This window comes from Cucurbita maxima, unplaced genomic scaffold, assembly GCF_002738345.1.
Source record: "Cucurbita maxima cultivar Rimu unplaced genomic scaffold, Cmax_1.0 Cma_Scf00004, whole genome shotgun sequence".
NCBI classification, from domain to species: Eukaryota; Viridiplantae; Streptophyta; class Magnoliopsida; order Cucurbitales; family Cucurbitaceae; genus Cucurbita; species Cucurbita maxima.
In genome coordinates, this window is record NW_019272020.1 from 6086257 (window position 1) to 6097431 (window position 11175).

The 11175-nt window shown below is 37.6% G+C and overlaps 1 protein-coding gene across 1 annotated transcript; it reads right to left on the reverse strand.

The window, feature by feature from the left end:
* Positions 1–147: 147 nt before the first annotated feature.
* LOC111478207 (probable zinc metalloprotease EGY1, chloroplastic) lies at positions 148–7475 on the reverse strand. The gene is made up of 10 exons (XM_023122368.1): positions 6821–7475; positions 6092–6556; positions 5706–5846; positions 3438–3539; positions 3051–3262; positions 1812–1862; positions 1655–1724; positions 777–845; positions 591–641; positions 148–474 (listed from the first exon to the last, which is right to left on the reverse strand). Exons 1-10 carry the CDS (start codon positions 7178–7180, stop codon positions 316–318), a joined length of 1680 nt encoding a protein of 559 aa, XP_022978136.1. The 5' UTR covers positions 7181–7475; the 3' UTR covers positions 148–315.
* Positions 7476–11175: the final 3700 nt, after the last annotated feature.

Here is an 11175-nt window from a genome sequence, read left to right on the forward strand (position 1 = left end):
AAAAAAAAAAAAAAAAAACACAATTGAACGAGCCGAAGGATAACCAGCAAACAAGAAAAAGACATGAATTGTGTTCCCTATTGATGATCCTACGGACAAGAAGGGTATGCCAATTTAGCAGCAAAAACAGTTTTAGTTTGGAGGGTCTTACCATCAAATATGTATGTATTGAGTTGAAGAAAATGGAAAAGAAAAAAAAAAATATATATATATATATATATATATATGCATGTCAAATAATGATAAAATTGGCAGCAAATACACTATAATCTACCTCATTTCAGCTAAAACTTGAATTTACCCTTGAATTTGGTGTCAAAATGTTGTTACAAGACCTATACCAAGCTCTTCTGCAAGCTCATCCCAAACTGGTAGGAGCGTCAACACAACAAGAAACACAGCCAATGTGACAGCAGCTTTTCTCCACGTTCCGACTTCTGTAACGTCATTTAAGCATGGCTTTTCGGGACTCCTCTGGAAAAAAAAAAGATTTATGGCATAGCAGTAAATAAAGGGAACAATCCGAGCCTCCGAAGGCTTGGTTTGCAATGTTATTGTGCCTTCTATGGTGATAACATTACATGACATACCTGGCATATGAGAACATATAGTCCCCAGGGAAGCGATAATGGTCCACCAAGCTTAATAGAGAAGCAGGGGAAGAGAAATAGTTATTAAATGGAATCCAGAGAGCTTAAATGTTATTGTTTTGTTGAGACAAAATGTTAAGTTAATAGTTTGAATTTCGTGAAAAGAAAATCAGTAGTTTGACATACCACTCCTAACCCGAGCAGTGTGTAGGTCGTCAAACCAAACCCAACTAAGGCCCCTTTTCCAAAAGCACCCTGCAAAAGCAATAGTAATGAGAACAAAGAAATGGAAGAGATGTTTGGTGCAAAAATTAATATCATCAAAGAGCTTGCATAATATCTTCACCAGAAGAATGTAAATCTATTGTACTCTTCTCTCTCAAGCCTTCTCTTCCTTTCGAGCGTTATGGGGTATAACAGCCCAAGCACACCGCTAGCAGATATTGTCCTTTTTGAACTTTTCCTTTGAGCTTCCTCTCAAGGTTTTAAAAACACGTTTACTAGGGAGAGGTTTCAACACCTTTATAAAGAATGTTTCGTTCTCCTCCTTAACCGATGTGGGATCTCACAATCCACCCCCCTTCGGAGCCCAGCGTTCTCGCTGACACTCGTTCCCTTCTCCAATTGATGTAGGAACCCCCCATTCGGATTGTGAGATCCCACATCGGTTGGGTAGGAGAATAAGGCATTCTTTATAAGGATGTGGAAACTTCTCCCTAACATACGCGTTTTAAGGACTGTTATATGGGGATGGAGAAAAATCCCATGTGCATTATGACAAGCCTCAAAAGAAAGTTTAAAAAGTGTCCCTATTCTATTAAAAGTTGCAACATTGCCCCTTGCTCTTTCATAAACTTTTCAAAACTACCTTGGAGTATAAACATTTTTAGAATTTTAGACAGAAATTGAGATTTGGAAAGATGTGGCGTCTGGCAATCCAGATTTCTATCCTAGGTCTCCTTCACAACATTCTAGGTTTCAATTTCTAACCAAAGTTCTAAAGAATTTCTAAGGGTAGTGACCAATAATATTTTTCCAATTTGAAGCAAACGTATCACGTATACCTGAATCGCTCTTCCACCATCAAGGCAGCCAACTGGAAGCATGTTAAAGGCTGTTGTAGTCAAACCACACCTGAAGAATAAAGAGAATTAGAATAAAAATTAAGGATGAACGGAGATGTTGAGGTAGAGAACAAGATATTCCAGAAGTAAGACTTACCAGCCGGCAATAACTAGAGGATGAATTGCAACAGTTGAGGCATGCATGGCCCTGGATGTTCAAAAGATAAATATATCAGCTTGTATTAGTAAAATAAAATAGTGGGAGAGAACTATTGACGTATCAGTAATGTTCAGACAACTCGACGTACGAACATCTCCATGACAAGGCTACAAATGGTACGACTGGGATTAGACCTATCAATTAAAGTTTTTCTTCATATTGTGAATGTTATGAATATTATATTTGGTTTAAACTATAACTCTAGCCACTTAAGCCTATTTAATCCTGAAGTCAATTTAGTCTCTGATTTTCAACAACTTCTAATTACGTCCTTTTGATTATACTTCTTTTTAGCCTCTACTATTAACATCATAACACAAAGCTGATATATCCTGAGGATGGATGGAAGAGAGATTCCCACATCAACTAATTAAGGGATTGATCATGGGTCTATAAGTAAGGAATATATCTCCATTGGTATGAGGCCTTTTGGGGAAACCAAAAGCAAAGACATGAGAGCTTATGCTCAAAGTGGACAATATCATACCATTGTGGAGAGTCATGGTTCCTAACATGGTATCAGAATCATACCCTTATCTTAACCATGTCAATAAAATCCTCAAATGTCAAACAAAGAAGTTGGAACCCTCGAAAGTGTAGTCAAAAGTGACTCAGGTGTTGAACAAAGGGTGTACTTTGTTCAAGGGCTCCAGAGAAGAAGTCGAGCCTCGATTAAGGGGAATCTGTTCGAGGGGTCCATAGGCCTCAGGGAAGGCTCTATGGTGCACTTTGTTCAAGGGGAGGATTGTTGGAAGAGTTGTCCCACAACGGCTAATTAAGGGGTTCATCATGGATTTATAAGTAAGGAATACATTTCCGTTGGTTGAGGCCTTTTAGGGAAACCAAAAGCAAAGCCACGAGAGCTTATGCTAAAAGTGGAGAATATCATACCATTGTGGAGAGTACTTCCCTAAGTTGGCATGATATGACAGACTCAAGAACATGTCATGTCAAAATTCAGTTAATGCAAATAAATTCTGTTAACGGAGATTTGCAGTAGAGATTAGATAGAACCATAATCTTGAAGTCTATAGACCAAATGGAAAGACTTTTTAATATAATGTCAAGTACTGAATAGACAAAATATTCAAATTTTGACGGCAAATTCATGTTTTTATCGATTTTATAAATTATTATTTATGATAAACAAACTGTAGAGGCAAATAAGTAACATACGCATAACCAAGAGTGGCTCTACTGATGAGTCCAAGGAGCAGAGAACCTTGAAACAGCATGCTAGGGACTTGCACCAAATCTCCAGCTGCATCTGGATTTGATGAAAGCAGAAGACCAACAGCAAACATGGAAAACGACAATGCTGCACCAGCAAAAGGGCCAGCAAGTGATACGTCAACTTGGGTACTCCGATCAGGAATAATCGACTTGAACTATCAAAACAAAAGGCAAATAATAAGCATCAGTACTGCATCTTATACAGCATTAAAATCTTTAAACCACAGTAAAAAACTCAAATACGAATGAAGCATTCAAAAAAGTAATGAACTATTAACTACCATCCATGTATGACTAGTTTTTATGTGCAAGGATAGCAAATATGTTTACCTGAGTGATTGCACCGAAACTGCCAAGAGTTATGTTAGGAATGAAGTAAGGAATGCTGAGTTTCACTTTCTTTGGAAAAGCTACCAGAAAATGCCCAACTTCCTGCAAATTAACGACTCCGTTAGACATGTAAAACTAAACGTGTAAGTGATTGTGCAAATATGGATACGCCCCAAAACTGACCCAGAGCACAAAACCTTTTTTTTTTTTTTTACAGGAAACAAAACCATTTCATTGATATGGTGAAATGTGTACAAAAGAACCTAACAAGATAGATTTATATGAAGCTAGTTCAATACTCAAGGAGAATAGATAAACTATATTTACAAAAAGGTTGGTTCAGAGTTTGCACCAAGAAAATGCTAAAAAAGAAATAGATTCTAAAATGGATGTTATCCCTGCTTATTCTCGTTTAAGATGCGACCATTTCGTTCCAAGCTTAGGCCCCAAAAGAAGGCTCTCATGAAGTTTAACCAAAGATTTTATCTCTTCTTTGAAGAGATGACCCATTAGTAACAAGATAGAAGGGAGAAAATGTCACCTGGGCGAGTCAAGTTACTGCAGAAATTAGAGGCAATAAAGTCCCAAAGTTCATTTGTAAACCAACAGTTTCTGAAAATATGGATTTGTGATTCGTTCAAACAAATAGGGCAGCAAAATGGAGACAGATAAATCCAAGGAGATTTCTTCTTAAGGACATCTAGAGTGTTGATACTCAAAAAACTGAGCTCCCAGAGAAATAACTTAATCTTTTTTGATAGGTACGCCTCCAAATATGTGTAAAAACCGTCAAACTTCGGTGACTGACCACCACTAATTCTTTCGTAAGAGATTTCATAGGGAAAACCCCACCATTTTTTAATAACCAGCACTATTTGTCATCACTTCTAGAAGGTGAAAATGGCTCAATTAGTGTCGACAAGGACACCCATTCCATAATCTCCTCTTCCAGCACGTTCTGGGGAAGAGATTCCAAGATGATTCGTTGGACATCCAAAGGTCAGCAACGGTTGCATCTTTCTTAAGAGATAATGCATACAGGGGTGGGTATAATTCTTTAAGAGAATTCCTTCCGGTCCATATATCTTCCAGAATGATGATTCGTCTCCTTGGCACACTTTCCTTCCACAGTATTTCTAGATGAGGTCGTTTTGTTTATCAATGAACTTCCACAGTCCTTTGGACGTGTGCAAGGAGTAAGAACCCAGCCTTTATAATGATTCGTTCCATATTAAGCAACAACCACTTTCCTCCAGAGGGCTCTTTCCTCGAAATGCTCCCAAGTGTCTAAAAATAACTATGTGGGAATATAGCTTGGATCCCTCACCAGCCAATCCCACAGTTGATGTGCTAATTCTCATGGGAAGCCAAAGGCCCTTTTGTTTCTAAGTTCACTAGAAAGTATTTGTATACCAAACCCCCTCAAGTCCCTTTTAAGATAAGTCCTTCAATAGAATGATATCCTTGGATGTTCATAACTACAATGGACTATTCAGTGTTATTCAACACTTCAGAGAAAATCTATCAGCATAAGCAATAATTACATTATATTAAGAGTAAAATGTGAAGATTGATAGTTTTCTGAAATTAAAATTGAAATAAAAGAATGTACCAGAGGAAATCAAATGACAGGAGGTGACATGACATCATTGAGAAGGTAAGGAATTAAAAAACTCTCTAATAATCTAAAATCCAAAAAATGAGTAGTGAACAAAATATTCCTTCACTTTCTCCCATGTTGATCGATGATTTAACACGATATTAGAGCAGGAATTGACCAAACTCTTATGATGTCATTTTCTCTCCAATTAATATTGATATTCACTTGTCGGATCTTCTACAAATTTCCAAGCCCACAAGTGAGGGGGAGTGATAAAGTATTAATAAAAATCTAAATTTACCGTAATCTATCCGCTTAAGCTTTTGAGCTTACAAGTGAATTAACATCAGTAATTTCCCTCCTCAAAAACAATTCTAATCCTCGTCTTCCACATGTTTCTAGAGAACTGTGCAGAAGGTATACAACCAGAGAGTAAAGGGCTTATAAGAAAGTTGATGAACAGGGGAAATTTAAAGATGTAAACTAAAAATTTTAATGGTAAAGAGTGCTGTGTGAAAATTTAGTCTCTTATCTGACAATGAAGAGGTAAAGAGACGGTTATCACAATCCCCGTGCTTTTCATGTGTCAAAAGCAAACGAAAAAAAAAAAAAAACATTTTTGTGAATGCTTCAACTAAGAAAGATGGAAACCAGAAGATTTCACTCACATGAAATATCAAAACTCCCAACACACCATATGCTAGAGGCAGAGCAGAATCTACAAATGGAACTAGCAGCTCCATATCTGGTGGTTCAACAGCATTGGGATCTGTAAAGTACTTCACTACCTCTGGAGGAAGGCGATTGATCTGTCCAAGTCAATACGATACAGTAAACTATTTACTTCAAAAGTGACAATTAAAGAATGGCTAGAACCATTAAGGATATACATATACGCAATGAAGTAATGAAATGCATGTAGAAAAGTTTCACACAAGCTTGCACAGCATAAAAACACACATATTCAATAGATCTTTAGCTATCATTTTGTCAATTCATCAAATCAAGTTTATTCTTCAGCCTATCTGATCACGAAAGTTCTATAAGTAACTACCTGAGATGCAATTCCTAGCTCCACGGAGGAGCCAATGGTTAAAAGAAACAGCAACAATGCAATAACATATTGCCAAAGTGTTGTTGGACCGGGCTCTGAGACCTCTTTCCGCAACAAACCAAAACTAACACGTGGACCACCGCGTGGATCTGGACCCTCTGAATTTGGTTCCTCCACCATAAAAAGGTTGTACTTATCGCCCGTGACTTCAACGAGCTGACTTTGGAGTTTGGAGAATACCTCTTCCCTTTTACCCCTTAAATTCCCAAGGAAAAGAATGCCCTCCCCAAGATCTCCAAACGCTTCTTCTTTGGTTACCCAGAAAGTGGAGTAGCCAAACAGCTTGTCCTTTATTAATTTTACATCAGAAGGATCAACCTTCTCTGGTCCAAGAAGTTCCATCAGTTTAAAAGAATCAACCTGAAAGTTGTTGTATACTGGTCCAATTGGAGACAAATTCGATGACTGAAACAGAAAATAAATTACAAATTAACAGATCATACTTTCTTCTATCAGAAAACAATTGTAGATAAAGATGACTGGTAGCATTTACAAATGCATCTTAAAGTTGGAGGCAAGTTTGAGCTAGATCAAAGACGACATTCTAAGTTTAAAACAGTATAATGGTTATTGTGATGATGCCACAATGACATTCAGCTATAAGAATGCAGCCAATTTTCATTGAAGCTCATCAACAAAATGAAAAGAAAAACGGTCAACAATGTATACCCTTGAAGAAATCGATGGAGGAGTCTTCTCCGAATCAACCTCACCGCCACGCCTCTCTTCAACCTCTTCAGCTGATACCGTCGCCGTCACGGCATTCGACTCCTTGGGCGAATCATCCTCTCTGTCTCCTTCGTTATGGCCTTCATTATCTGAACTAAAACACACAAACCTACCAAAATCTCCATCAGCAACCAAAAGCTTTCCCCTCTTCGACCTTCTCCCGCACAAGAAACACGAATTCTTCAACCTCCTAAACCCCAATAACCCGATTCCCTCCCTCGCAGAACAGCTCCTAAAACTCGACCGAAATTTGAAATTCGCGGCTCCGATACTAAAACTACAGCTCGTAAGAGTTCCCATTGAACAAAAAACCGAACAAACCTTCCAACAGAAGCTTCCTTCACCGAATACACGTCGCCTCCTTGAAGGTGTTTGGCTCAATGCAGCAGTAGGAGAAATGAGTTGAAGCAACAAATAGTAGATAACGCAAGGTTCATATCAATCTAAGAACATGGAGAGTTGAGCTCGATGATGCTTCAATGGCGGAAGGATAACAGAGTAGACATGGATAGAATTCTTCTTCCGCTGCTGCAAATTGCGATTAAGAGATATCAGAATATCCATTTGAGAAAAATCCATAATCAGAAATATCTTTTCTTTGCGGCAAAAAGAAAGAGATTGACAAAATTACGTGTAAAATATCTTTTTTTCTTTTTTTATTCGAATTGGTTTTAAAAATTATTTCTTTAATTTATTCTAACTCTTAGCCCAAAAAAGGTACTAACACTTGCCTCAAGGTGTTCCATGACTCGTTAGTCCTCTATTTCATAGCACTGTACTACCTTTATACACCTGAAGGAAGGGAGGTTTCGTCTCACCGGCATTTATGTCTGACGAGATAAACCGTTCGTATTCCATCGTTTTCTTTCTATATTTCACCTTTCCTTTTCTTGCAGGTGAGGTTAGGATGTGTCGTCGTGCACGGAGAATATTCTGGGATTATTCGTCTGTTGGGTGTCTTAAAACAAGAGATGGGGTTCAGCTTCTCTTCGCCGGTTTGCTTTTGTCGGAAAACTACGTGACCGTTCGATCTCTCTCTGTTACTCGTGGTTCCTATCTTGTAGGTGTGTGTTGTAAGGACCGACTAAGTGTGATTTCATTTGATATACCCTCAGCATCGGAGGAGAATGTGGGTTATGGGCGCGAGAATTCCAGCACTCACGTGTGTTCCGGTGACCCTGGAATCTTTTTAACCTTAATAACTTGATCTTCTAAGTAAGGGTTACATTCAATCCGACAACCCGGACCAATCCAACTCGAACTATAAGGGTTGGGTTGGGTTGGATAAGCATTTTTCGGGTAGGGTTGGGTTCATTTTTTTGAACCCGAACTGAATCGATTCGGTTTCGAATTCGTGAACAAAACCTTTGAATTGACCCTAGTCAAATAAAAATATATAAAATATATTAAAAATCCTTTCATATTAATGAGTTTGTCAGAGTGGTATTGAGACCAATTTTATATATATATCTATATAAATAGTATTTGCCTACTGTCTAACCCAAAAATAGAGGGTTGGGTTGGGTTGTGAAAAGTTTCGGGTTGAGTTGGGTTATCAATCCAACCAACCCGAACTTTTGGGTTGGGTCAAAAAAATCTTCCAACCCAGACCATGTATACCCCGACTTCTAAGCTTCAAGTTGAACTATTTCATTCTTTGTAAGATCTCTTGGAAAGTGAAAACGTACATCAATATGCTTACTCCTCCCGTGCGTAACTAGATTCTTTGATAATTTTATGGTAGAGCTATTGTCAAAATATTAGCCGTATGACTTTCTTGCTTTCTTTCCGCTGACTCAAGTAGTCGCCTAAGCCATATAGCCTGTCAACTTCTTACTGCTGCTACTACAAGTTCTGCTTTAGTTGTTGATAAACTCACCACTGGTCCATGAGAAACCAGCCTCACTCAACATGAATACATAGTCGATCGTACATTTTTCTTCAAAGTTATTATTAATATAGTTATCTTTTCATATATTGTTCCTCATATTTATTACTCTTTCCATATCCTTGTAATTTATTTGATTATAAATTAGATAACTTTCACATCATTTTCATGGTATCAGAGCCCCTTTTGGTTTAGGGGCCCTGATCCCTTATTTTCAATGGCTTCTGAATCCCCTACTCATCTTCTTCTCCACCACCCCTGATGGCTTTGACGCCGCAGGGACAATCTCTATGGCTGCTTCAAATAGAGCCGATTGATTACTCTTTGGCTCCACCCTTTTGACCTCTAAATCACCCTTCGCCATACTCTGTACATACAACCTCATATTTTCCAACACAATCGATTTTCCCTCAACCAACATTAGTCTCTTTCATTTTCTTCCCAATCTTCCCTTCATCCTTCATAGAAACCCTAACCTAAACCTATCGACCTTCTGCAGAAATTTACCTTTGGAATTTGGGCGCTGCACTAGTCTCTTTGTTAACCAAGTCTCCATCTCCATTCTCGCCAAAATTGGCTTCTTCACCCAGTATGGCGTCTCTTCCCGCTTTAACATTGTCTTTGTCCCTTGCTCTAGGTTTTCCCTTCTACTTCTTGGGTTAGACATATTCTCACTAGAGCTAAGGCAACATCATCACTTAGTGACGATCCCTCTTCATGGGTTAGACATTCTCGCCGAAGCCAATGCAGCATTGCCGACAGTGGCAATCCCTCTGCAGTTTTCGATGGACAAGAAAGTGTTTCTATACGCCTCCTCCGAACCAGGTTGTTGACATCTTCACGAAAAGTGTTTCTCGACCTCTCTTTGAATTTTTCAAATTCAAGCTTCACGTTCGTTCAAATCTGACGCTCAGCTTGCCGGGGTGTTAAGGATATTTAGTACTAAATTATAATTTACTATATATATCATATTTTATATTTTATTATAAGCCAAATATCTATATATTTGCTTTATTAATATAGTATCTTTCCATATATTATTATTTCTATTTATTACTCTTTCCATAACCTTGTAATTTATTTAATTATAAATAAGATAATTTTCACATCATTTAAGTGTGGTGGATTAAGCAAACATTCTCTATGTATAATTCTTTTCATGGCGAACCATTTGGTTAGGTAAAGAATTTGAATTATTCATTCCAATTTTTGTTGAGGATTATTGGGAGTGAGTTCGTTAATTTAGTAGAAAATCATGGATTTATAAGTGAGAATACTAAAGCAAAGCCATGAGAGCTTATGCTCAAAGTGGGCAATATCATACCATTGTGGAGATCCGTGATTCATAACATGGTATAAGAGTCATGCCTTAAACTTAACCATGACAATAGAATTCTCAAATATCGAACAAAGATTGTGAGCCTCGAAGGTCTAGTCAAAAAATGACTTCGTGATTCCTAACATGATATTAGAGTCATGCCCTGAACTTAGCCATGACAATAAAATTCTCAAATATCGAACAAAGATTGTGAGCCTCGAAGGTCTAGTCAAAAAGTGACTTTGTGATTCATAACATGGTATTAGAGTCATGTCCTAAACTTAGCCATGACAATAGAATCCTCAAATATCAAACAAAGATTGTGAGCCTCGAAGGTCTAATCAAAAAGTGATTAGAGTGTCGAACAAAGGATGTACTTTATTTGAGGGCTCAAGAGAAAGGAGTCGAGCCTTGATTCAAGAGAGGTTGTTCGAGAGCAAGATTGTGAGCCTCGAAGGTCTAGTAAAAAAGTGACTAGAGTGTCGAACAAATGATGTACTTTGTTTGAGGGCTCTAGAAAAAGGAGTCGAGCCTCGATTCAAGAGAGTTTGTTCGAGAGCATTCAAGAGCTCCATAAGCCTCAAGTGAAGCTTATTATAGTGTAATTTGTTCGAGGGGAAGATGAATTAGTCAACAAGCAAGATCGATCATGTCAAGTTTGAATGATTACATAGAATTACAAAAAATAAAATTTTTTTTTTATAACAATGAAGTTGGTTACCTCGTTAGTATTGCAACAACGCGAAAAGAAAGCAAGATACTGAAATAAGAGGGAAAGGATTAAATACAAAATTCAAACTTTATACAATATATAAAAAAAAATTAAATTTTATTTTAAATTTTGAGATATTTATTACATGTAAAATTAAATTTATTTAGAAACTAATATACACAAATCCAAAAAAAATATATATATATATATATAATAGTAAAAGGATTAAATTGGAAATTTTCAAACTCGAAGGTATATCGGCTTGGGCCAGAATTCAAACCTTTGCAGAGGCCCAGGCCCAGGCCCAAAAACACCAACTCCCTCCGCGTAGGCGAAACGCGGCTGCTTGGTGTGGACGCAATCGGAGCTTCATATCA